This window comes from Alexandromys fortis, unplaced genomic scaffold, assembly GCF_014885135.2.
Source record: "Alexandromys fortis isolate MF-2015 unplaced genomic scaffold, M_Fortis_MF-2015_v1.1 scaffold_36, whole genome shotgun sequence".
NCBI lineage: Eukaryota > Metazoa > Chordata > Mammalia > Rodentia > Cricetidae > Alexandromys > Alexandromys fortis.
The window spans coordinates 8,526,746-8,553,247 of record NW_026067915.1 but is presented as its reverse complement, the minus strand read 5'-3'; the positions used below and the strand labels follow the sequence as shown (position 1 = coordinate 8,553,247).

Genomic DNA, 26,502 nt, shown 5'->3' with positions numbered 1-26,502 from the left:
GCTTCAGGCTCAGAGGCAAGAGGGCGCGGACAGGGCCGTGGCCCCGGGGGGCCGATAGAGCGGACCGGCCCGACGCGAACCTCTCCGCTGCTGCGGCGGCTGCCACTGTCCGGGCGCCCAGGCCCCGCCGCCGTGGACGAGGTGAGTACAGAGGGAACGCGACCCCTCAACCCCACTGGGACCCGCGGCACTGCAACTCCTTAGAAGTGTACAGTGCGCGGGGTCTGGCGAGCCGTGGCGCACTGTCCGCGGGCACCAGGCGACAGGACGAGGATGTGCTTCATACCTGTCCCGGCGGCGGGGACCCCGCGGCTTCCGGGCGGTGTAAAGATGTGTGACTGGGTGATGTGGCCTGCCGGGTCACCGGTGTGAAGAATTAACTTTTTCCACCCCCGCAAGGTTTTGGGTGGGTACCCTCACCCTCGCGGAGTGGGAGTTCGGATCCTTCTGTTTTAGTCTTCCGCTGACGCCTGCAGTAGCACTCTTTCCCAGTCGGTGCGCATGCACTGCCTCAATGGCCCTAGTCTGAAGACAGGTCGGCCTCAAGGGAAGGTCTAAATGGGAAGCCCCCACGTGGAGGGTCACCCGGAACAGCAGGGCAAGAGATCTGCCTCCAAAGGCTTTTCTTCCAGCCCTTTGCCGACCCTCTGGCCCCCAACTGCATCTTGGTCCTGCTTGGATTTAGGGGTTTCCCTGTATGTGAGGTGTTGGTAAGTTGGAAGAGCCTGCAGTCAAGCCCCAGTTTGAACCACGGGCCCTAGCGGTGAAGTGGGCAAGGGACAACGGGGGTGAGGGGGTTGCCTAGGGCAGGTGAGGCAAGGAAAGTGTCTAGATGAAGAGGCCTTTGGAACTAGGGCTAGGGGCCCAGCTGAACCACTAAGTCCTTATTCTTGAAATAGGTGCCTTTTGCCACCCGTCCATTAACATCTGGGGAATCGAAAGCTGAAACCACCTTCATGTCCACCCTGGAGCAGGGCAAGGTGGAAGGACTCCTGTTCCCGTGAATTCGCTCGGTTTCTCCAGTATCCGCTACCCTAGTTACAGACGGGGGGGGGGGGGGGGGGGGGGACTGCCTAGGGGTGGTGGGATGGAACAGGGCCTTCTCCGGCTGCTCAGGGGGTGTGCCTAGATAGACCCGTGGACTAGGCAAGGATGCAGGCATAGCCACCCCCACTGTTCCCCCTTAGTTCCAAAGGAGCCAGGGCCCGGAAGTAGGAAGGTGGGGGTTGGCGAGAAGGCCAGAAGCCGGGCCTCAACCACCGCTACTCTGCATACCTTGGTGGGGGGGTAGGGATGGAGCCTGGACCAGGTGACCTTGACTGGGAAACCCTGGCCACAAAAGGGGGTTTCAGGCCCAGCAGGTCTGCTTCCCGACCCATGAGGTGTTGGGGGAGGGGGAAAGCTAAGGATCCAGGAAGGAGTCTTGGGGTGTGGGGGGAATAGCTGAGGAGCTGATGGGGTGCTGTTAGTAATTTTCTCCCTGCGGTCCCCCGTGGTCCTGTTCTTGCCTCTCTTCGGTGGAGGCAGTTGTTAGCTAGAGGAGCCAACCTCCCTTTGCTGAGACGGGCTCCCCCGGCTCCCCCCACACACACATATACACACACACTGTAAGCTTGGGAGGTCTGGATCAGACTGAACAATTTGACCACCTGGCCCCCTGTCCCGCCCCCAGGTGCCTCTGGACCCCTTCCTCTGTCCGCCCCTTCCCTGCACCCCTTGCCAGCCCCAGCTCCTCGTTTCTTTGTTCAGGCGTCTCTCCTCCGTCCCTCCCTCTCTCCTCCCTCTCTCCTCCTCCCGCCTGCTGCCTCCCTCCCTTGTTCCCTCCCGCCAGCTTTCTTCCCCTCCTTTTGGTTTTTCCTCCTGGTGGGCTCCCAGGTGGCGGTGGCAGTTTCTCCCCTGTCCATCTACCTGAGCTGATTCTGACATGGGGGTTTTGAGGGGGCTAAGGCTGAATGGAAAGAAGCTGAGGGCTGCCTGAAGGAAAGGGACTGTAGGAGCCCCCTCCCCCTTTCCTCTGTCCTTCTTCATCCTTCTCTTTCCTCTGTCCTCACCGCTAGGCTGCCAAAGAGGGACCCTGAATTTGGTCTTGAAGTCCCAAGAGACTCTCATCACCCCCCCCCCCATTTACCTCTTTCAAGGGCCAGAAAATTGTGGGAGGTCCCTGTAGGAGCCTCATGGGAAGATCCCCTACTTTTCTGAACACCTTCAGTGAGCCCAACACTAGCTTTGGTGACCCTGACCTTGTCACTGTGAAAATGGATACTGGAAAAAGGAGGTCATGGGGGGGTTGACATGAACCCCCTGATCAAAGCTCTCAGGGACTCAGCATCTTGCCCTCCTAGCTTCCTTGAGCCCCACCCCACTAGCAGGTCAAGTTCTTGAGCAAACTCCTGCTTGTAAAGACGTGCGTGGGCACGCAGGCGTGGATGTGTGGATATGCAGGGTTGCTCATGGGGGCCTCCAAATTCACCCTTAGGGTGGTGGAGGCTGCACAGCCCTTTGCTCCCCGGCCTCCCTGCCAGACAGAGCCTGCCTTGAATTCTGTCAGCACTAGCTTTGTGCCCCCAGCAGACTGGGGGAGGGGGCTGGGGCTGGTTCTTCCCCTCCCGCCCCCCCAGTCAGCCAGCCTCCCTAGGAGAGAGCATCTGGGATAGGGAGATCTTGGAGGAAGGAGAGGTGTGCCAGGCACTCAGCGAGCACCACTGGAGCTGCACTTCCTGTCTGAGGAACCACCAAGTGGTTTGCCTTGGCAAGAGAGGCAGGGCTCCAGGGCTGGGGGCTGGGTCTGAGGAGGGCATTGGAGTCCAGAAGTCCATAGTGGAGCCCTGCACAGTCCTGGCTGGGGGAGTAACAGGCCACCGTGTCCCAGCCCTATCCCAACACATACACACCCTGGTGGCCTGAAAATGGGTTTCATATTGCTTCCCATGGGAAAAGGGATAGACAGGGCAGATCTGGGGGGATGAGGCTGTTATTCTTAATGCCCCCACCCCCAGTGCTCCAGGGTTGGGGGTGGGAGTTGGCAAGGATTTGTATCGGGAGGAGCAATATGTTTCAACAACTGTGCTGAGCTGCGTTTATCCAACAGCCAGCCTGCCTGGGGAGACAATATTTGAAAAACACAGTATTAAAATTTGGACCTGCCAGAGATGTGGGTGACTTTGAAGGAGCAGTGTAGCTGGTGCACAGTTTATCACAGGTCCACTGGCCATCCTAGCACCCTTTTTGATTCCTGAGCTGGTACTTCTTCATGGAGGAAGTCCTTCTGCCTGTCTAACTTGGGTGCTTCCTGTTTTCTGCTCTTTAGTAAATGTGAGTCCTGCTATTCTCTGACTTTTCTTTTTTGGCTGGTGTCATCTCCTCTGCTTTGGGCCATCGGCGTGTCTCATTCTTGCTCCCCGTTCTCCCATGATTCCCCTCCACTAATATTAGGTCCAGATTTTCCTGCCCTGGGAGGAGTGCATTGGCTCAAGCAGACCTAGGAGTAGAAGAGAGGGCCTCTCTGCAGGTTGTGGGCACAGTGTGGGAACCTGCCGTGAACCACAGAGGGGTTTCTAACATCTGCATGTGTTCCAGCATGTAACTGAGGGACAGGAGGGGGTAAGGCTGCGTCTCCAGGTACTCCCCTCAGTTCTGGTGCTCCCAGCTACTCCACTACCGCTTGGACTTCAGGCTCTTTGGTGATCTGCCGCTAGACAAAGGAAGGTAGGAAAACGTATGAGCTTTGTCCTGAGCCTAGAGTTGTGAGTATAGAGATACCGTCACTCTCTGTTGAAGGAGGGAAACTGAGGTAATTTGGTCAGAGGTTGAGTTGAACAAGGGAAGGTAGGCAGGGTGCTGTTCGCCTGTAATCCGAGCACAAGAGGATCGTTATAAGTTCTAAGAGAAATGGCTCATACATTTTCCTAACTTGTTCTCTTCCCAGGTGTCCAGAGAATTGGAGCCTGGGCCCTGGGCCCTAGGCCCCTCCACGATGCTCCGCACTGGCCTCATCCTGTGGGCTTCCCTGCTGACCGGGGCCTGGCCTGCCGCCCCCATCCAGGACCAGGTTCCCGCTACACCTCGTGTCCGTCTGTCATTCAAAGGTCAGAGACTGCTTTGCTCCTCCTTCCTTACAGCACTGGCTTTCACTGCTGAGGACAGGATTGAGATCAGGGCACAGGGCAAACTCTGCGGTCACTTGGGGAAGGATGGAGAGAGCAGGATCTATTCGGAAAGATGGAACCCGGAGGATGACAGAGAGGAGACGTTACTTGGGTTCTCTGAGCTCTGACTCTCATAGGTGAGGAGATGCTGTTGTCAGCTCCTAGGACTGAGGGTCAGATCGTGAGGTAGACCAGAGCCTCTCCCAGCTGGAGGGGCAGACACACAGTTCTATTGGGTGTGTGGCTACCCAGGCATGTGTTCCAGGGTCCGCGAGGGAAGGGCACTGTTGGCTGTGTTGTGTGGGGAGGATTGTGGGGAAATAGAGCGCTTGGTGAGCTCGGGGAAGGCATCGGCTGTTGCTGAAGTGAATACTTTGGGAAGTCACTAGACTTTAGTGGGGGGCTGGGTCTACTTCTGTCACCTTGCACCCAGCCCACCCGGCAGATGAACACACAATAACGTGTTTGCTATCCCTCAGGGGATAGTGTGTGTGTGTGTGTGTGCGCGCGCGCGCGCGCGCGCGCGCGTGTGTGTGCACACTGTAGGCTCTGGGGTACACAGGCTGTGCTGTTCCTGCTGAATTCTGTCTTGGCCACCCTCTGGCTAGAAGCAGCGCTGGCCAGCCTCCTGCCCTGGGTGGGGCCAGTTCAACCCTGGCTGGCCAGATTTCCCAGCAGCCATATTGGGTGAAAGGCTGAACTGACCTTTCCTTCCTCAGGCTTGGCTGAAACCCAGCCCCTAGCTCATCACCATGGCTCCCTGGCAGTTCCCCTGGCCTCCTCCCACCCACACCTGGAGGAGGGATGGGGGAGTGGGAAGTGGGAAGTGAGCTGGTTTATGGTCCCAGTCCTGATGGGCAGACAAGAGTTAAAGGGTTCTAGTTCCTAAAGGGCTTCCTTTCCCAGGCTTGGGAAGGTGAGATATTTATTCGGCTGATACTTCTACCTTTCCCTGGTGGAATTTCTGGGAGTAGATTAATAAATCTTGATGGGGCCAGTCCCCGCCTCACCTCCCTGCCTGGGGCCACTGGAGTGTTTCCTCCCCCAACAACAGACAGGAGGGGGCTTGAACTCCATACCTGAGGACCCCTGGGTCTACCACTTTTGGTATTATTTTTATTAAAATTCATGCCAGAAAGCAAGAAGACATAGGACAGTCTCCTGGGTGCTCCTTTTAAACCTTGTCGAACCTCAGGGGCAAAGGGGAAAAAGCTTTGCTCCTGTTTTCCAGAGGAAGAAACTGAGGCTCAGGCAAGGGCAGGGCCAAGGTCAGGCCAGGAGGCAGAGACAAGGCCAGAAATAGAACCCTGGTATCCTGGGCTTGCTGGCGCCCACATCGAGTTGGGTCGATTCCCTCTCAATTAGCTCTGAAGCCGACACCCACAGTGACTAAAAGCCCAGCTTCCTGGCAGCCAGCCTACGGTGTTGTTTGCTGTGCCTGTGCGGCCTGGGTAGGGTTGGAGGATGCTTGGGACTACCCCATCCTGGGACTTTGAACTTTTGCCCAGGCAGGTTCATTAGCCAAAATGACACCCCACCCCACCCGTTCTCACCTGACCTCAGGTCCTAGTATTGTGCCTGGATGTAAGCTCAGTTTAGCGGGTGCTCGAGCACCTACTGTGTGCTCCACTTTGCTGAGCCCTGGGAACTCTGCGGTAAACAAGATGAAGTGCCCATAAGGAGACTAACTGAAAAACACTTGCTAGGTGGCCCCACTGAGGGACCCAGGCCCTGTGTGACCCCTCTGCTGCTAGTGGCTCAGTGAGGAGAGCAGGGACTGGGGTCTCACAGCCAGTTTAAGACTGGAGAGGAGTGGGGTGGGTGTCTTCCCGTCCAGGGTGCACATACGGGGTTCATAGAGAGTTGCTCTCAGAAGCACTGTTGGTAACGTGGACTTTGTGAGTCTATTTCTCCTTCCTCCTTGGAGGGACACAGCAGCTGGAAGCCAAGGCGGGAGAAGATGCTGGCCTTTTTTCTTTTTCTTTTTTTCTTTTTTTTTGGTTTTTCAAGACAGAATTTCTCTGTTTGGAGCCTTGCCCTGAAACTAGCTCTTGTAGACCAGGCTGGCCTTGAACTACAGAGATCTGTCTGCTTCTGCCTCCTGAGTGCTGGGATTAAAGGCGTGCGCCGCAGCGGCTGCCACCACCACCTGGCTGAAAATGCCTGTCTTGACGCGCTTTGGGTGTTTGTAGCAGAGCTTGCCACTTCACTGGATTCAGCTAGACTCTCCTGGGCAGAGGTGCTGGTGTGAGGGGCTACACTGCCCAGAGAAGATAAAAGAACAAAGGCAGGAATTAGACCAGCTTCCAGCTTGCAGCCCACCCATCTGCCTAGGCACCCCAGGTCTAGAGCCAGCGGGGCATGAGAGCAAAGGGGCCCTGCGTTCATTCAGACTGGAAGATTTCTGTGTCCATCTCTTAGCACAGAGGAGGCAGGTGGGACCACCACCTTCCAGGGGCACCAGATGTGTCTTTTCTTCCTGCTTCTGGATGCCTGCTGGGGATCCTAGACAGTAAACCCTTCCTCCTTCCCCTGATGGGGCCTGGAGTCCCCTTTGCCCAGAATCCCAAGCCAAGTTTGGGTGGAAAAACTTTTCCTTCCCCTACCCTGGGCCACCCTAAATCCTAACAGCAGTAGGGAGGTGCCAGGCCCTGCCAGGTCCTTTGTTCTCTGTGGGGAATGTTTACTTTTCCCCAGGAAGCCAACCCCCACCCCAACATGCCACTGCTGTCTGGCTGGCTTTGGCAAGGATTTGGGACTGAGAATTTTGTTTGGTGGGAGAGACTGATCTCGTGGTGACGGATCGGATTGGATCTCGTGGTGACGTGAGGCAGCTGGGCTACTGGGGAAACTGAGGTGTAGGAATGAGGAGAGGGAGCAAATGGTCCTTGTGTGGATGGAGAGCCCGGAAGAAGCTGCCAATAATGGAGGTGAGAGTGGACGCCTTTGCTGAAGTGAGAGCCCGGGTTGGCTCTGACCCCAGGCGCACCTGGCCCCTCAGCAAGGCTGAGCACTCTGTGGGCTGGTCCCTGCCTTCTACCTCTCGGTGCGGTGCCTTGACAGAGCCTTGGCCCAGGCTTCACTGAGGGGTAAGGGCGGGGCTGGAGAGCCGGAGTATCACTCTGGCCCCTAGGGGTTCCCTGAGTCCCCAAACTCTATGAGGAACTTGTAATTGCCAAGAAGTAAGAAGGAGGAAGAGGTACAGGAACTGAGGCCAGTGGTGGCATCAGGGAGCTAGGCAGGGGTCAGGTGACTTTGACAGCTACAGTGGGTTTGAGCTCTTACCCTAGGGAGGGGTAGGCATTCCAGGATGAGCCAGGATGACAGTTGGCTCTGGAGGAGATGGAGACTGGATCTCTGTGATTGTAGAAGGCCCAACTCACTCAGGTCAGGAGCCTCGGCCTTTAACCCAGTCTCACCCCAAGCTTTGGATGGGGCGCACTGGCTGGGCCTTTCGGAAGCCCGGGCCTTGTCTCAGGCTCTGGCATGTCGCCCACCCCGCCCTGCTGGCTCCGGCTTCCCTTGGCACTGAGTGGGGAGCTGGTGCATGCTCGAGGAGTAAATCATGTTCCCTGGCAGCCCTCACGGCTTCGTAATCGTAAAGAATTTAAAGAGAAACTGCCAAGATACAAATCTCACTCGGGGCCCCAAAGGCATCTTTTACCCTGTGGCTTGGGAGGCAGCGAACCCCAAAGAAGGTTCTTGGCTGCCTACACACCTGTGTGTATGTGCACGTCCCTTCTCCTTCTCCAGAAGCGATACCTCAGAAGGTAGCTTCAGGGCCTTGACTACTAGGGACCCCCAGTGCCTCCTTCAGTTGGAATGTCACACTGTTGCCATCAAACCCCAGTCCTATCCTTGGTGACTGTGTGACTTCTATGAAATGGCTTAGACTCCCTGAGCCCTGGTTTCCCCCTTTGTTAAGTGGGAATGGCGGTAACCTGTTGAAAACAGCATTAGCTGTAGGCCTGGCAGGCCTTGAATTTGAGATCCTCCCGACTCAGCCTCTGGGGAGGCTGGGATTATTCGCCTGTACTGCCAGACCCATCCTGGAAGGAGCATCCCGAGGGCTGCCTTGATTACATCATGATTATCAATAGACCTGGAACAGCGAACTTGCCTCTGTTCCCACTGCCTTCTGGAAAATGGGGCCAGGAATAGTTCTGACTTCATTGTGGTGTTGGGAGGATGAATTATGTGGATACGGTCACTGTCCCCAGCAGAGAAGAATATCTTAGTGACTGGGACGGTGGCTTACGGGCAAGGATTGATGGGGGGTGCCCCGAGGTCTCCTCGCCCTTCCAGAATTCTGACCTTTGGTTAAGGAGATGGTTCTTGGAAAGGACCTGCTGGGGAGGGATCAGGAGGGAGAGACTTCTACCATGGGCTGGTAGAAGGCAGGCAGGTTTCATGGTGAGGCAGCCTTGGAAACAGAGGAAAGAATGGTAAAGAAAGAGGAGGGGCAGAGTCAGGGTTCAAACCACCCAGCACCCTGCGGCCTTTAGCTGTTTCCTCGTGGCCGAGTCCTAAATATAGGTGGTGGGAAAATTTCAGTGGTAGAAATACTTCGGTGGGAAGTAGGTACCAGCCTCCCACTGAAACTGGCTCCCAGAGCCCGACTTGAGCACCTGGGCATCTGCAGTGACCCCTCCTGTGGGTTCTGTTCTGACTTTGCAGCCTGTTTTGGGGTGGCCTGGCCCGGATCAGAGCTATCCTGGAAATGTGAGCCCTGCCTCAAGGGAGCCCATGGAGAAGCAGAGAGGATTCCGACTACATTTTTCTTAGAAATAGCAAGAGGGCCTTTGCCAGAGACTTGGATGCCAGAAGGCTACATACAGCCTGAATCCAAAGCCCGCTCACGTGGGTGCCTGAGCTTGGCAGGCCTGCAACTCCCACCCAGGCTGCTCAAGCCCCAGAGAGAGAGGGCCTTCTGGGTTCCAGACCCTGACCCATGGTCCTGACATAGCAAAGAGCAGAGCTGGGCAGTGGCTTCTGGTCTGGGCTCAGCTAGGCCTCCTGGCATACTCACCCATCTGTCTGCAAGCATCGGCTGTCTAGGGCTGGCTCTACATGGCAGGGACAGACACAAAGCATCAAGCTTTTCCCAGGACCAGGAATGCTGGGAGTCTAGCTCTAGTCTTGGCTCTAGCAGGTCCCTTCTTCTTCCTCCACCCCCACCTTCCACTTCTCCTAAATACTACCTTGTCTTGACTTTGACCTGATCTTTCCTCTGAAGTCTCCATAGCTAGTCAAGTGCCTTATTTCTTCCCACAAGGGACTTGGTGCAGATGCCCTCATTACCCTCTATGGGCCTGGGTCCTAGGGATCATATGCAATAGGCAGAGTAGCAGCTTGGAATCTGGGCTTCTGCAGCATCAGAGGTAGGTGGTACTCCAGGGGGCTGCAACAGAGAGGCTGTGATTTTTAACCCTTTCCTGACCCAGCACCACTACAACCTCGGTTTCCCTATAAGAATGTGAAGGGGTAGGGGCTACAACTGTCTGGGGCATCCTGTAAGCGTGGTGGGAAGGGCCCGCAGGGACTCTGAGTCTGAGGAGGACAGCAGAGATGATGGCTGGGCCTCGGGCAGGGGGAGGGTCTTGACACCCACAGCCTGTCGTCCCATCCTGGCCTGTCTGTCCGGGTGATTTATAGCAGTAAATGAGCCATGGAGAGTTTGTTGTCTTTTGCAGTCGTGGGGGTGGAGGAGGAGGCTGTGATGGAGGAAGGAGTGAGGGGTTTCCGGGCCAGGTCTGGAATGTGGGAGGAGGGGTGAGTCCCTAGGCCTTTGGAGCTGGAGACCTCTGAAGACTGATTCACTCTTTCTACCTGAGAAGTGGATCGCCGTTCCCCTCCGGCTGGCCCTTTCGTTCCTTTCACATTGCTTGCTGAACATTCTGGGATTCTGGGATTGCCTGGCCTTAGTTGGCCTACACTGGTCACCTTTTCCCCCCTCCCCTATATAGGGAGTCTCTGAACTGTGCTGGGTCCTACCTGGCAGATGCCCATGTGTGTTTTCATACGGCAGCTGTGCGTGGTACTTGTAGGACCTCCTGACCTTCTGTCCAACGGCCCAGACACCATGGGGCCATGGGTAGGTGGAATTGAGGGAAGGCATCGAGTCTGGAGAGCCCTCCTTTGCTGGGACAGAGGGTCAGAAGTGATCGGACATCCCTAGGACAAGGTGTGGACCCTGCGGTTCTGGGCTTGTGTGTGCTTGATTGGAGTGTCATGACCCCGCTGCTCTTTCCCTTGGGCTCTTCCTGGCTTTAGAATGAGCTGGCTCCTAGTTCCTTGTCTGCCCTCTCCTGGGCGGAGCAGGTGGGCAGTGGGGCAGAACGGCCGTGGGAATAGCAGGCCTGGGCCTGCTGGCCCCCGGCCCCCGGCCCCCGGCCCCCGGCCCCCGGCCCCCGGCCCCAGCCCGAGATGGGAAGGAAGGAGTGGCGGAGCTTTAGTCCATCTGGGTGGCTCTTACTTGAGCTTGGTGTTTACTGAGCAGCTGGGATGTTTACAGTAGCCCTTAAGAAGCGGGCCCCTTGTTCTAGAGGATTTCCCATCTGGAGGGTCCCATCAGGGTTTCTTCCTACCTTTCTACCTCCCTACTCCTCTGGGATAGAAGTACAAGGATTTAGGACTTGGACCAGGAACACTCACTCCTCTCCTCCCCTGGAGTAGGTTTCCTGGAAGTGGCAACTGTAGGTGAAATACGGTAACTGGGTTCCCAGTTCAGACATTTAAATTAAATTCAATCAGAGTGGTTATTGAATATAAACACGCGGAGTCATTTACATGTTAATTATGTTGAACGGACTATGAGGCCATAATTAGTTGCTAATTGGGTGAGAGCGGCTGTAATTGGTTTTGTTGGCATCGACCTGGCTCACCTGCTTGGTGGTGGGTGCCGGGCCTGTGAATCCTAGGGAGGCTTCTGGCTTTTATAATGCCTGGTCAGGAAGGGGCCGGGGACATAGTGGTTTATGGTGGTCTATTCCCCAAGGAGATGCAGCTCATCACCAAGGCCAAATCCTCATTCTGACTTCTAGGGTTTCTTAGTGAAAAGGTGATCAGCAGTGGCAGCCCCCTTGTAAGTGAAACTCGAGTTTGACTGTGTATATTACATGTTATTATATATTAGTGCCCAAGGGGGGGGCCATGGCAGCAATGGCAAGTACTAATGTTGTTGATAGGGTCCAGAGTTGACCTGATCCGTGGCTGAAGTCTTGGCTTTGGGTATGGTATGAGTGGGGTAAGTGCCCTGAGCTAGTGGGTGGAACATGCTAAGACTTTCGGGATGCCCTGCCCCCAGCTCAGTCTGGCTGGGGCTCCCAGGGTTGAAGAGCTGTGGCCAGGGGCTGAGGCCTTCCGGCTGGCCGCTCATTAAAAGAGGATTAGGCTGGGAGCCAGGGGGCCAGGCCAGCCCCTGGGCCTTCCTCTGGGGCCCCTCATAGCTTTGGAGGGGTGGAAGATGCTAAGGGTGACCCTTCCCTAGAGCCCATGGGAATGCTGAATGGGGATTTCCTGGGCTCTACCACTTAGCGTCATTGTCACTGCTTTATATCTCTCTATGTATTTTAAATATATAAGATATAGATCTATCTGGTTTGCCTCAGTTTCCCTCCTCAGGTCACGAGGCCTGTCTTCCTGGTGGATGATGCACTAACAAAGATCTAGATTGGCAGCCCCTTCACACCCAATCCCATTTCTCTTCAGCTCAGGGATTAGGGCTGCCACTAACTCACACTCACAGGAGGTCAGAGGTCAGAACTGGGCTACAGGGACCCGTCTATCACTCCCTCGTCCCCAGCCCTTTGGGGGAAGGTCACGCTGTCAGTCAGAGCCTATTGTTCTGTGGATCTGTAACCAAGGGGGCGGCACCCACCTCTACTATGAGACTCTTCTTTTTGCAGCAGCCCCTGCCTATCTGGTGGCAGGTCCGCAGCAGGGTGTGTGGCCCGCCCACTTGGGGTCTCTGGGGAGGGCTGTGGACACGCCTACTGGCTTCTTTAGAGTAAGGCATCAACCTCGCAGAGAGCCTAGGATCAAGCCCAAAGGCACTGAGATTGTTCCTGCCCCTGGACCTTGGCCAGGCCATTCTGGGGCAGGCTAGTGTCTTAACAGCCACAGGGAGAGGTCTGGAAGCTGGGAACGGCTGCGGAAATGAGGTGTCTGATGCCAGAAAAGGCTCTTCCTTCCCATGACGGGAAAATCCTTCCCGGATGCTACCCCACCCAACCTGTGCCCAGCTTGGGTGAGAGCCGGGGGGGTGGGGCTCTTCCCAGGAAACAGCACCCAGGCCACCACCCTCCCCTGACAAGCTCAGAACTCACTCTGACTGGAGTCTTACTGTCATGCACTGAGCAGAGGTTAAGACTGTCTGAAGATATGACTTGGCCGGGTCAGCATCAGCACCACACTCACTGATAGCCTCAGGCCCCCGGACCCTGTGGGCCCAAGTCCCTTACAGAGTATTGGACCTAGTAGGATCTGCTCATACTGCAGGTGTCAGCCAAGGGTACCTGCTTGAACGTCCCTTCCTGCTCTGAACCAGGCTTCTTAGGGAGAAGATAAAAACCCCAGATCCTTTGTCCTGTGGTATACAGTTTAGGTAGGGTAGGTCAGATTGCCCCATGGTACATGGGGTAGGTAGGGTAGGTTAGATTGCCCGTGGTACACAAGGTAGGCAGGATAGATCAGGTTGCCCCGTGGTACATGGGTTAAGTAGGATAGATCAGGTTGCCCCGTGGTACATGGGTTTGGTAGGGTAGGTCAGGTTGTTCCGTGGTACATGGGTTTGGTAGGGTAGGTCAGGTTGCCCCGTGGTACACGGGTTAGATAGGGTAGGTCAGGAAGCAGCCTAGGATGTGGGATCGTCGTGGGGCTTACTTGTGTTTTCTCCTGACATCCAGCATGAGTGGCATTAGCACCTGCGTCTTGAGTTAGCAAGGCTAGAGCCCTACACATGATTCTCTCTAGACCCTGGGGAACTACCTGTCTCCGCTTTTCTCTTATGTGCGCTGGCTCTGATGAATTGAGATTTAGCTGTGCTTCTGTGGATGGGGCTGGGGGAACATGCTGGTGTTACGGAGGTTGGGGCTGAGTCAACAGGAAGCCTCTTCCGTCCCTGTGGCCCTCTTTGCCCGTCTCCCCAGCTCTAGGAAATGGGGTAGCAGAGATGTGAGTGGGAGACATGGTGACATCTGGAAGGAAGCCTGCTTCCTCAGGAAAAGATCTGGGAACCCTAGCCCATTCTCTGGTCCCCCTTGAGACAGATATCCTTCAAGGTTGTGTTGAGGAGGCAAGAAGCATAACAGCTCTCAGGCTTCATCCAGGCCACCTTGAGTGTGAAATTTAGGACGCTCATGAAACGTTCTAGACTGGAAAACGAAGCTCAGAGCCAAGGGTATTTCAACAGAGGGGGGATAGGGGGTGTGTCAATAAGGGCCATACTGGAAATAGAGCCAGAGCCAAGGATCCCTGACCTCCCTCTGTTCTCTTCTCCAACCTGCATTGTCTCCTGGGGACTCCCCGCCTCCTCACCATTTCCACAGTGACTAAAGCATCATGTCCTGTGACACCAGAGTGTCCTATAATACCCGTCATTGACGCCATGTCCTAAAGCCATTGAGAGGAGTCCCTAGGGTCCTGAATCACGTCTATTGATGATGGAAGACGAGTCACCTTCCGGCTCTCCATCTCCTGGCAGGCAGTCTCTCATCACCAGGACTGGTTTCCATAGCCCCCCAACCTTCAGACATCAATCTTCATGCAGTTTGCCTGTCACTTCCCTTTCCTCTACCCTCATGTCCGTCCTCACTGATAAACTGGATGTAAGCACAAAGCTCCAAGGTGCCTGAGAGGCACCCTCCACCTGGGGCAGACTGGAGGAGATAGCGGTGGTGTATCAACATACATCAGAGAGAGCCTTCTGTTTCCTTTCTAGAACTTCTTTCCTCGTCTGCCCAGTGATGCCTTTCTTGTCTTTCTCACAGGGAGGTGGGGCCCTGGGAGCAGAATGCTGGTTTGGACTTGGATCTTGGTCCCTGGTAGTCAGCATAGGGTAGGGTCTAGGTTAGGAGGCCAAAAGTGAATAGGGATGTGGAAGCATGAGGCTTTGGGATTATGTCTGCTTGAGTGCCTGGAGGATAGCTCTCCGAACCTCCCACTGCTGACCTAGGTGCTATTAGAAGGTGTTCACTTGATCTTCTGCCCTCCTGTCTTCCATTGCCCCTGATGTGCCCCCTGGTGTAGCAGGATGAGTAAGGGCACAACCAAGGCCATGCCCCCAGCCAGGGTATAAATAACCCCTGGCAGGCTGTCCCAGCCTTGGGGGGGCTCCACTGGCAGCCCCACTTCCTCTCTGGCCACTTTGCAGCCCTGGGGGTGGGGGAATGTTTACTTTCCTGTTGTCACTGTGACTGGGTGGCCAGGCAGGAGACTCCGAGTGACCCAACAACAGGTGCAGGACAGGTGCCCAGGCTGCCCTGCCCAGGACTTCAGAGGCGCCGCCGGACAGGCGGGTGAGCCATAGCCAGGCAGGGATCGGCCCTTTGATCTTTCGGCGTCCCTGCGTCCCTCTGTCCCAGGGGCTGGCCAAGGTCATCACCTATACTCCCTTGTTGCTACATAATCAGGTCTGAGCAGGGCAAGGCTTCTCTTTGCCCTGCAGTTCTAAACAGTAAGAACCTGAACCGGACACAGGCTCAAGGCCGACGGTCAGATCTCCTTCCTCCATAGCCCAGCCCAGCCCCTTCATGTGCCCTGACCAGCTTGCTGGTCTATCCTAGGGTCTCTACAGACCAGCTGGAATCAGAGCCAGGCCAATCAAGGACAGCCACCTGCTGGTGCCACCTTCCGGCTGTGTCCTGGGCTTCAGATCTCAGCTGTTCTCTCTCCAGGTGCCTGGTTCTGGTCTCCCACTCAGTTGCCCCACCTGTGAAATTGGGTGCCAGCTGTGGGATCAGGGATTGGGCATATATGCTCCAGTAGTCTCTCATCTGTTGCAGGACACATTTGCATACCTGCTTCATGTGTGTGCATGTATGTGTTCTGTATGTTGCCACCTACGCCCCTTTCTGGTGGATATCCATGACCCTCAATCATAATTTTCACCTCTCCTGAGCTAAAAATAGCTGGAGTTGAACAGGGGACAGGCTTACCAAGTGAACCTTTCAGCTCCCCCAAAGACAGGTTCACAGACTTCCTGGAGTCCTGTGAGCATTGTTGGCCTGATGTTGGCTGAGCTACCTGTCATTCTTCCCAGGAAAGGCTTTGCCTTAGTGTCCTGAGAATAGGAGTCAGGGCTGCTGCAAACAAGCAGAAGGGAAAACAGAAGGCCCAACTGGACCCTGCCCTCGGCCCCTGGCATGGGGCTCCTATATATAGCATTGCTGGGGGAGCCCCCTTTCTCACGCTGACACCTCCTGGCTCATTCGGAGTAGGCTGAGAGTCTCATTCGCAGCCTTGTGGGGTCTGGTGGACTGAAGATCTGTAGGGTGTTACTGCTCCTTCAGGGCTTTTTAGTGTCTGGCTAGCCTGTTTCAGGGCACATGGAGACCTTGAGGTGTGCCAGCTGTGTCCTCTGCCTGGTGGTCAGCTAGGGTGAGGGCAGGGTACCCAGGCTCTGTGCCAGCATCTGTAGTGTGTTCTTACCCCACCCCCACTTCCACCTGCTCATTAACCCTTTCAGGCCCCCACCCTGAGAGGAAACATCTACCCCCCCACCTGAGCAGACTCTTTGATGCCATCACACACCTTGGCTTGCACCCATGACCCTTTCATTGGGATTAGCTTGGGCTGCCTGTGAATCAAGGGTTTAGCTTTGGGTGTGGCCCCTTCTCCGGCCTGCCCACATGTCCCACTTTCTCCTCCATGCCTGTCAGCAACTGGGGGGGGGGAGCTAAGTAGGTGCTGGGAGAGGAAGTGGAGGTTTAGGACAACTGTGGCCCCAAAGCCTCTCTGTCAGAGGGAGAGTGTCTCTTAAAGGCCCTAATTGGCGTCCTGCTCTTCATCCACAGAACTTAAGGCCACGGGTACCGCCCACTTCTTCAACTTCCTGCTCAACACTACAGACTACAGAATCTTGCTCAAGGACGAGGACCATGACCGCATGTACGTGGGCAGCAAGGACTACGTGCTGTCCCTGGACCTGCATGACATCAACCGAGAGCCCCTCATTGTAAGGGCTGGCCTGGAAGTGGGGCAGAGCAGGGTGAAGGGCATGGAGCTCAGGGTCAGGGGCCTGGCCAGCAGGCTGCACCCTCTAACCCCCATCTTTGGCAGATCCACTGGGCAGCCTCGCCACAGCGCATTGAGGAGTGCATACTGTCAGGCAAGGATGGCAATGTGAGTGCCTTGGGGTCCACGGAGGGTGAGGCCGTGACCTTGGAGAGGGGGCAGAACTGGGCAGGTATCTGAGCATCTACACGGCTTTCTGTCTGGCCGCAGGGAGAGTGTGGGAATTTCGTCAGGCTCATCCAGCCCTGGAACCGAACACATCTGTATGTGTGCGGGACCGGTGCCTACAACCCCATGTGCACCTATGTGAACCGTGGCCGTCGTGCACAGGTGAGTGAGCTTCCAGCCCTGGCTCTCTGCCGTCCACCTCTGGTGGCTTCACTCCAAGGTCCTGATGGGAGGATGGGCTTGAGCCCCACCCATTCTTATCACTTCCAAGCCCAGTGACCTTGGGTGAGTAAGTTGTTCAGCTCTCTGAGCCTCAGTTTCCTGACCTGGAAATGGGGCTCACAGTTCCCTTCTAACAGGTCGGTGTGAGGAAGAGGCAGTGAGTTAGAGCTCTCCAGCTAGCACTGTGCCTGGCGCATAGTAAGCATTTGCCCCACACGGGGCAGTAATTCTCTTGGCTATGCCTGTGGATCTTCACCAACCGCCAAGTCAGAGGGCCTGGTGGAGTCTTTGGTATCAGAAGGCTGGAAACCTGGGTCAACTTCCACCATTGTGGCCTGGGGAGGGGAGAGCTGCCTTCCTCCCCTTGGCCCAGGGGTTGGGGAAGCTGCCCTTTCCCCAGCTCTGCTCCACCCTGCCTGCTTCTGCCCTTTTCCATTTCCATGTGGGCATGTATGTGAGTTGATGTAACCTCGTAGGGCTTGTGTGAGAGTGGCTGGACATAAGGGGCACATGCGTGTGCAGGCGTGTGCCAAGCCTGTGTGTATGTGTGTGTACACATGCATATACGTTCTCTGGGGGCCCATGTGTTCATGTGTGTTCCTGGCCTGTGTGGTATGAGAGGCTGGCAGCCCAAGCCCGCTCCCCCAGCCCCTGCCATCCCCAGCTCTAACTCTCTATTCCTCGTCTTCTCAGGCCCCGCCGTGGACCCAGATGCAGGTGGTCAGAGGCCGAGGCAGCAGGGCCACAGATGGTGCCAACCGCCCGACGCCCACAGCCCCACGCCAGGTGGGCCTCATCCTTCTAGTCTTTTGCCAAGCCAAATGACTTCTGAGCTCAGTTTATCCTGGGCCTGGCCCCAAGGCCAGCTTCCCCAGTATCTCCCTCCTCCCTCATGCCCCCACCCCATTCCCATCCCTTCCCCTGCAGTGCCCTCAGGTTCTGAAAGCAGCTCCAGCTGGACTCCTGTCAGCCTCAGTGGGACCCCTGCAGGCAAGAAATCCTGAAGCCACCAGGTGGGGAAGACAGGAGTCCTGGGGACAGTTGTGCCTCAGTCCTGAGAATGTGTGTGGAGACACACATGAGCACATGCCAGCCTGTGCTTGGGCACATCTTCTTATCCACAGAGGGTCTGGCACATGACTCCTATGTGTCTGTTTCCATGCCTCCTGTGGGTCACGTAGCAGATACAGGAATCCTGCACACTCACATATGGGGGCTCTCAAAGGAGGCAGTGTGTCTGTCTGTCCATTAGTCAAGACTGGGGGTCTGGGCTGGGTAAGGCAAGCTGGGGCTGGGCAGGGGCGGGCAGGGGGGCAGAGGCTGCCGGTGAATGACAGCATGTGAGTGCATATGAGATTACATGTTTGTGCTTGTGTGTGTCTGTCTGTCTGTCTTCCTGGTGGGGAGTGCTGAAGAGCTAAGGCTGTCTAGAGTCTGTGTGTGTGCGGTGGGTTACATGTGCCGGTTGTGTTGCCTGCCGGTCTGCGTGCAGCCCCTGTGTGTACAGGAGGTTACGTGTGCGAAGTGTAACTGACCTTCCCATCACCATCCTGCCACTCGCTGCCACCTTCCTCTGCATTTCTCCTCTTCCCTTGCCCTGCCTTTGCCCTGCCCTCCCCACCAGGCCTGCGAGCTCTCCCTGGTCCCAGAGACTTCACAGGCCTTCCTAGCATCTCCCAGGGCAAAGTGGGTGGTGTGGGGATAGATGGCTGTTAGCTTTGTGAATCCCACACGATCTCAGCTGTCTCCCCCTTCCCCCAACTTGGCTCTCTGGGGAGATGTGGAGGGACAGAAAACCATGGACCTTTGGGTCCATCATGAGGTCCACAGGTACGGCAAAAAGCCTGGAGACAAACCTTGAGCTCCCTGTTTGGACCTCATGCTAGAAGAATAAGACCCCAGGCCTTATTCTTATTCTAACTATGCCCCTATTCCTACTCAGGTCTGCAGCACCTCCTTGGCCCAGGAGAGGCAGCTATATAGCTCAAAGTTCAGGCCTCTATAGCCCAAGGGGGTTTAGCAAGCATCTTCCTGAGCTAGTTGGCGTGGAGGGACTTTAGCCCAGATAAACCCACCCTGTGGTCCCCAAGACCTGGACCTCTGAGACTTGATCCTTAGTCCTTGCCTGAGGCATGAGATCAGAAATTAGTTCCCTTGGAAATACCATGGGCCTGCCCCAGGAGATCTGGCTAGATGGACTCAGGGTGTCCCCTTATGACATTTATCCTGTCTGTGGGACTGGCCTGGATGTGCTGAGCCCCTCTCTACCCTGCAGGATTACATCTTCTACTTGGAGCCTGAGAGACTGGAGTCAGGGAAGGGCAAATGTCCATACGACCCCAAGCTGGACACAGCCTCAGCCCTTATCAGTGAGTGCCTTCACCCCACCCTGGTTCTGTGGTGTCAGTATGTAGCCTTTGCCACTAGAAGGTGTGGGGGTTACCAGCACTCCTGAGTTGACCTTGTCAGAGAACATGATCCTGTCCCATTAGCATACCTGGAGGAGGTGAGGGCACAGCACAGATTCCCGGGTGAGCTGAGAGGCAGAGCTGGGTGTATAAGTCTCCGCCCAGCCTTCTGGATGGGACCCTAAGAGGCCAGATCTTCCCCCGAGATACCAAGTGGGGTCTTGGCAAAGCCTGGAACCCTGGGAGCCATGGCTTGCCTAGAGGAGAGATAAGCTGGGTTTGTACTGAGAGTCGTATGAAGGGTTCCATGTGTTGAGGAGACCCGAAGGGGCTCACACAGAACACCCAGAACAGCTGGGGAGGACGTGTTTCTGTACTATGCAGATGTTTGGGAGAGTTGGGGGCTCTTTTTAAGGCAGTGTCCTATTTATTGGAGACTGGAGCTGAAGGAAGCTAGGATGTGCTGGAGCCAGCTCAGCAGCTGAATTTTCAGGAATTTTGTGATCCAGTTGTTAAATACGGCTGTTATTGAAAATCAAATTATAAAGGCTCACAACCAAATCAATTGTATTAAAACAGAAGTAATGGCAGCAAAATATAATAAATGCTCAAAATTTATTACTTCCTAATTGTTTTACTACATTGCCACATTGTAATACGGCTTTTGAGGCTCTTTAGGCCTGTTATGATTGTGTGGTAGAGTCTTACAGGGTAACACTGGCGTGTCCTCCCAGCTCTGTGGTGACTACAGGTTAGCAGCTTGAGACAAGCTGGGATAGGAGGATCCCAGAAATTGGCTATTGCCACTGGCAGGTCTCCTCCGAGAACCAGTTGTAAACACTTAACAAAAGATATGATCATGCCCTGGGCAGCTCAAAGCGTGGGGCTGGGGGCATGCCTCTGCCTAGGAGTCCCCGAGTCTGAGCAGTCCCCTGACTAATGTCTGACCCCCTACAGATGAGGAGCTCTATGCAGGAGTGTACATCGATTTTATGGGCACTGATGCAGCCATCTTTCGCACACTTGGAAAGCAGACGGCCATGCGCACCGATCAGTACAACTCCCGGTGGCTCAATGGTGAGCACCACCCACAAGCCCTTAGTGGGAGGTGTGGCTGTGCTGTGCAAGGAGATCTACAGACGCACGCCTGGGGGAGGGTTTTGAGCCTGGGACAGGGCTGGTTTCCTGTTGGGGATTCTAGTGGAGAAAAAGAAACATAGCCAGGGTGCCCATGCTGCTGACCCCTGCCCGCCTGTCTGCCCACAGACCCTTCATTTATCCATGCTGAGCTCATCCCTGACAGCGCGGAGCGGAACGATGACAAACTCTACTTCTTCTTCCGAGAGCGCTCCGCAGAGGCTCCACAGAACCCGGCTGTATATGCCCGCATCGGGCGCATCTGCCTCGTAAGTGTCTGTAAAACTCGGCTGCCTCTCCCTCCCCAGACCTACTCCAGCCAGTCTGGGGTGTGAATGAGTTGATCTAATCTGGCTCCCTGCCCACACCTCCAGAATGATGATGGCGGCCATTGCTGCCTCGTCAACAAGTGGAGCACATTCCTGAAGGCGCGACTCGTCTGCTCGGTGCCAGGGGACGATGGCATCGAGACCCACTTCGATGAACTCCGTGAGTGCTCAACAAGCTAGCGGGGTCCTATAGCTGTAGAGGGTGATGGGGGATGGATCAGTGGTGGTCAGGGTCCCTCTAGGGGGACCCCCTCCCTTAGGCAGTGTCCCCAGTACCGTCTCCCTTTTTTTCCAGAGGATGTGTTTGTCCAGCAGACCCAGGATGTCAGGAACCCTGTCATTTATGCTGTCTTTACCTCCTCAGGGTGAGGTTGGATCAGGCCATGCAGTGGCAGGATTGGGGGGTTATGGCTTGTGGAGGACCCTGGCCTGGTTATGAGCTGTTGAGTAGATGTGGGCTGGGGAGGGCCATGGGCTCATAGCAGTAACCTGCTTGTTCGTACACAGCTCTGTGTTCAGAGGCTCTGCAGTGTGCGTCTACTCCATGGCTGACATCCGTATGGTCTTCAATGGGCCCTTTGCTCACAAGGAGGGCCCCAACTACCAGTGGATGCCCTTCTCAGGGAAGATGCCATATCCCCGGCCTGGCACAGTAAGTGCCCCATGTGTTTCTCTTTGTGTAGAGTAGGCTAGCCTCCAATTCAGAACTCAGAAGACTACCTGCCTCTGCCTCCTGAATGCCAGGATTAAAGGCATGTGCCATCACCACCCAGCTTTTTTTTTTAACCTTCCTGTCTTGAGACTGTTTTTCCCTGGCTGCCCTGGAACTTACTAAGTGGATCAGGCTTGGCTCAAACTCACAAAGTTCTGCCTGCTTCTACCTCCCAAGTGCTGAGATTGAAGGCGTGTCCTCTGGTTTTTGTTATTGTATGTGTATGGGTGCTTGGCCTGCATGTATGTCTGTCTGCACCACATGCATGCCTGGTTCTTACAGAGGCCAGGAGAGGACATCGGATCCCCTGAACTTACAGATGGTTGTAACCTCAATGTGGGTGCTGGGAATTAACCTTGGACTTCTAAAAGAGCAGCCAGTGCTCGTATCTTCTGAGCCTTCTTCCTAGCTTTTCTGCTTTGTTTTTAAGAGGCCTCCCCACTCTCTGCAGACATGGACTCCACTCTACTGAAGCTCCCAGTCAACAAGGCAGTGAGACACAGCACACTTAGAAACTTCTATTCTCAGCCAGGCATGGTAGCGCACACCTTTAATCCCAGCACTTGGGAGGCAGACAGGTGGATCTCTGTGAGTTCACAGCCAGCCTGGTCTACAGAGTGAGTTCTGGGACAGCCAGGACTGAGAGACCCTGTCTCAAAAAAAAAAAAATACTTTTCACACAACATGTATTAGGCTGTAAGGAAAGTGGCTGCCCAGGGTTCTGAGGCAGATGGGGCCTGCTGTGGTGGGCTGCCCCTTGGAGGGTACTCTAGGAACCTTTATGAGAGGTGAAGTTTAGAGGGGTAGAAGTCAGTCTGGCTGGCTGGCTGCCAGCAGGGACAGTGATGAGGAATAGTCAGGATCAAGCCATGTGTGCTCTGTGTTGTTGGTAACTATTCCACTTTATCTGGGTGTGACCTGGGTAGGCGTGCCCCAGGAGACTGAGTGTGGGAGCGTGGCAGGTGTGTCTGTGGGCTCATCAGGACTGGCCTGAGGAAGCTGGTCTCGGAAGGGGTCTGGGAAGGCTTCCTACCAGAATGAAGCTGGAGTAGGTCTAGTGTGTGTCATCTTCTTGAGGCCAGCAGCCCAGCTGCACAGGAAAGAGCAGTGAAGCCAGAGGGACAGCCAGAGAGGAAGGAGACAGCTGGACAGGGATGAGGACACGGGAAGGGAGTGGTCAATTCAGCCAGAAGCTGCCACAAGGTCATGACGCATGATCTGGTGGGAGGGAGAAGTCAGGAAAGGATCCAGAGAGGGAAACAGGTAGATGTGGAGTCAGTCTGGAAGCTTCTTCTGTGCTCATGGGTCCGCGTGTCCCACCTGGACAGCCTAGGACTGATGCTCGCTGTCTGCCCGCAGTGCCCTGGCGGAACCTTTACGCCATCCATGAAGTCCACTAAGGATTATCCTGACGAAGTCATCAACTTCATGCGCAGCCATCCGCTCATGTACCAGGCTGTATACCCGCTGCAGCGGCGACCCCTGGTGGTCCGTACAGGTGCACCGTACCGCCTCACCACCGTCGCTGTGGACCAGGTGGATGCAGCTGATGGGCGCTATGAGGTGCTTTTCCTGGGCACAGGTACCCACTGCTGCTCTCAGACCCTCCCACACTGGGCCCACTGGATGGGAGGAACTGATCCAGGGGCCATATTCTGCCCAGCTAGGGGTTGCTTCAAACTCATCTATGGGAACCTTCTCTCCTTGACCAGAATAGCCAGAAAAGTAGGAACACCAGGCACCTAGGGGCCCTTGTATGACTTGAAAAGAACTTAGGATGCATGGTTCTAACTGCTTGCCCATGCATGTATACACACACACACACGTAATTATACTTGTCACAATTATGACAGCTTCCAACTCAGTTGCCCATTTTCTGTTCTCAGCAGGGCCCAAAATGAAAGTCTGGGTGTGGGGGGGAAGACCCTGGCAATGACCCCCTTTGTCCTGTTCTAGTCTCTCCCCGCATCCCCCCCCCCCCCCCCCCCCCCCCCCCCCCCCCCCCCCCCCCCCCCCCCCCCCCCCCCCCCCCCCCCCCCCCCCGCAGTTCTCCCTTTATCCAAGGGAGGCCTCTGAACCTCAGCATGGAAGCCCTACTCCACTGCCCTAGAGGAGATGGGGCTTTGGCGGGGAAGGGGCTGAGGCTTTGCCCCTTCCCCAGCATCCTCAGCCCCACTGAGGTCCTGCCCGGCCCGTTCCAGACCGCGGGACAGTGCAGAAGGTCATCGTGCTGCCCAAGGATACCCAGGAGGTGGAGGAGCTCATGCTGGAGGAAGTGGAGGTCTTCAAGGTAGGTGAAGTACCGCCCAGTCCTGCCTACAGCACCTTGCCCCTCTCTGGCCCCCAGCCTCTAACCTCAGACCTAAGTCAGGGCCGGGAGGGCTCCTCAGGGTCCCAAATTGACCCCTGTTTTCTTCCAGGAACCAGCAGCTGTGAAGACTATGACCATCTCTTCCAAGAGGGTGAGTTTTTGGCAGTGTGGACTGGGAGTGAGGTTGGAGCCTGCGTCCCAGTGGGGTCACGCCCTTGGCACAAGGATGGGGAAAGTGAAACATGAAACGGGGAGAGAAGGAGTCCAGCCCGACTGGCTACCCTAGGACTGTCTGAGGGAAGGGAACTGACACTGCCCCACTTCCGCCCCCAGCAACAACTCTATGTGGCCTCAGCTGTGGGTGTCACACACCTGAGCTTGCACCGCTGCCAGGCATATGGAGCTGCCTGTGCTGACTGTTGCCTCGCCCGCGATCCCTACTGTGCCTGGGATGGCCAGGCCTGTTCCCGCTACACAGCATCCTCCAAGAGGTATAGACCACCAAAACCTTGGGTGTTATCCACAGCTCTGGGAGCTCAGAGGGGTGGGAACAGAGTGGAACATGGATAGGAAGACATAACTGCCCTGGGGTACAGGGCCCTGCTCTAGAGTCTTGGGGTGCAGGAACCTGGGAGCAAGCCTCCCAAGAATACTCCTTCAGGAGTTATCCTTATCCAGGCGGAGTCGCCGGCAAGATGTCCGCCACGGGAACCCCATCAGGCAGTGCCGTGGGTTCAATTCCAATGGTGAGTGAGCATGTTGCCCTTCCTGTAGGGTGCTTTTCAGCTATGCCCACAGACGCTCCCACACACACCGTGAAGATGCAGATGACTCCCTGGGTGGTGGGAACCTTAGGCATGGGATCAGGACGTGGATAGATACTCCGTGATGTTGTCCTGTCTTTGTGTGTGGGTGCCCCTTGATGCCTGCCTCTCCCTACGGAACAGACTGACTGCCTAGGAGCAATGCTGCTTCCACTCAAGGCCCTCTTGATCCACAGCAAACAAGAATGCCATAGAGTCTGTGCAGTATGGAGTGGCCGGCAGCGCGGCTTTCCTTGAGTGCCAGCCTCGCTCACCCCAAGCCACTGTTAAGTGGTTGTTCCAGCGAGATCCCAGTGACCGGCGCCGTGAGGTGAGTTCCTATGTCCCACAAGGGGCAAATTCTGCACTGTGGGTATGGGAGTTCCTGTTCGCAGTGGGAGCCCGTGTGGGGGATACAGAGCATGGCAGCCAGCCTGGGGCAGCCTTCACTCTGTGAGCCCCTTCTAAGTGCCCACCCTTACACCGAAATCACTGGAGTGAAATGAGTTACATAAGCAGCTGTGGGATAGGCTTCAGTATATGGAACCGTTCATAGGCTGGCTTCATTTAATAAAAATTCCATATCTGAGCTGGGCATGGTGGCGCTCGCCTTTAATCTCAGCACTCAAGAGGTAGAGACAGGTGGATCTTTGAGCTCGAGGCCAGCCTGGTCTACAGAACAAGTTCCAGGACAGCCAGGGCTACACAGAGAAACCCCGTCTTGAAAAACCAAAAGAACAAACTATTCCATATCTGTACTCTGTTGGGGTATCCTCCTTGTATGGAACATCACGTGGGTGAGCTCCAGTATATGGAAACTCTGTGGATATTTTCTGGAAAAGCCTTACCGGTGTCCCTCTTTATGTGGAGATGGTATGTGGGTGCCACAACTGGGTATTCTCATTAAATGGAAATTCTGTGTGTGCTCCAAAATTTTCTCATTCATTGTTCAGAACCCCTAACCCCAAGGGTTATCATCCACCCCCTGAACTGGGAATATGTGTGGGCTCCTTGTTCAGATCCCTCCCATGTACAAGCAGTACGTGGAAATACCACGTGGGTCTCTGCTTGGAATGGCCAGGAAGGTGGTCTCATCTGGAAGCTGGCTAGGGCCGTGGAGTGGTGACCCAGCCCCTGAGCCCCCACCCCTACCCCTGCAGATTCGTGCAGAGGACCGCTTCCTGCGTACAGAGCAGGGGCTGCTGCTTCGCGCCCTGCAGCTTGGTGACCGCGGCCTCTACTCCTGCACGGCCACTGAGAACAACTTCAAGCACATCGTCACTCGGGTGCAGCTGCATGTACTGGGCCAGGACGCCGTTCATGCTGCCCTCTTCCCCCCACTGGCTGTGAGCGTCCCTCCACCTCCTGGCACAGGCCTCCCCACACCTCCTTATCAGGAGCTGGCCCAGCTCCTTGCCCAGCCGGAAGTGGGCCTCATCCATCAGTACTGCCAGGGTTACTGGCGTCATGTGCCCCCCAACCCCAGGGAGGCTCCAGGAGCCAGACCTCCTGAGTCCCAGGACCAGAAAAAGCCCCGGAACCGTCGCCATCACCCTCCGGACACATGAGGCAACTGCTGGAGGCCTACATAGGACCAGCCTAGCCCCTCATCCCTTTTAATATAAAAGATATATATATATATATAAAATATCTATATTCTATACATACCCTACCCCTGCAAAGACAGTATTTATTGGTGGGTTGTATATAGCCTGCCTTAGTGGCAGCATTATTCAGAACTTAGACCCATGTTGGTCAGCAATGGCACATGACTGAGCATGCCCAGCCTGGCCCAGGAAGTTGCCAGGGCCAGGCCAAGACCACACAGTCCCCAGACTGCGGAAATCTTGCTCTACAGCTGTCAAGATCTACAGAACACAGGGAGGGAGCGAGCCCTATTTGCCAGGGCATGGACCATATACCTTTGCTAATGAGTGTTGTCAGCTGTTCCATGGCGTAGACATGGACACCAGGACTGCTGTGGTGTCTGGGGGTGGGGCCTGAGGGCACTCAGAAGGGAGGACGGGGCCATC

General features: G+C 55.6%; 1 protein-coding gene across 4 annotated transcripts; it reads left to right on the top strand.

Moving 5' to 3' along the window:
- Sema3f (semaphorin 3F) lies at window positions 1-26,134 on the top strand. Of its 4 annotated transcripts, none has more exons than XM_050139396.1 (19): window positions 1-141; window positions 3,926-4,085; window positions 16,160-16,320; window positions 16,425-16,487; window positions 16,590-16,709; window positions 17,463-17,555; window positions 19,045-19,138; window positions 20,135-20,254; window positions 20,444-20,583; window positions 20,689-20,803; window positions 20,939-21,008; window positions 21,151-21,295; window positions 22,715-22,937; window positions 23,557-23,645; window positions 23,776-23,817; window positions 24,000-24,157; window positions 24,345-24,412; window positions 24,667-24,800; window positions 25,630-26,134. In XM_050139396.1, the coding sequence occupies exons 2-19, from the start codon at window positions 3,974-3,976 to the stop codon at window positions 26,035-26,037; spliced, it is 2,355 nt and encodes a 784-aa protein (XP_049995353.1). In that variant the 5' UTR covers window positions 1-141; window positions 3,926-3,973; the 3' UTR covers window positions 26,038-26,134. The 4 variants fall into 4 exon arrangements, with proteins under 4 accessions (XP_049995353.1, XP_049995357.1, XP_049995355.1 ...); XM_050139398.1 differs by lacking the exon at window positions 1-141 and adding an exon at window positions 2,667-3,705; XM_050139400.1 differs by lacking the exon at window positions 17,463-17,555.
- Window positions 26,135-26,502: the final 368 nt, after the last annotated feature.

Excerpts from the sequence above, each read along its gene's own strand:
- Sema3f (XM_050139396.1), top strand. The coding sequence starts at position 3,974 with ATGCTCCGCACTGGCCTCATCCTGTGGGCTTCCCTGCTGACCGGGGCC. Across the intron at positions 21,009-21,150 it reads GCTGTCTTTACCTCCTCAGG|CTCTGTGTTCAGAGGCTCTG; the intron begins GTGAGGTTGGAT and ends GTTCGTACACAG. Across the intron at positions 21,296-22,714 it reads CATATCCCCGGCCTGGCACA|TGCCCTGGCGGAACCTTTAC; the intron begins GTAAGTGCCCCA and ends GTCTGCCCGCAG.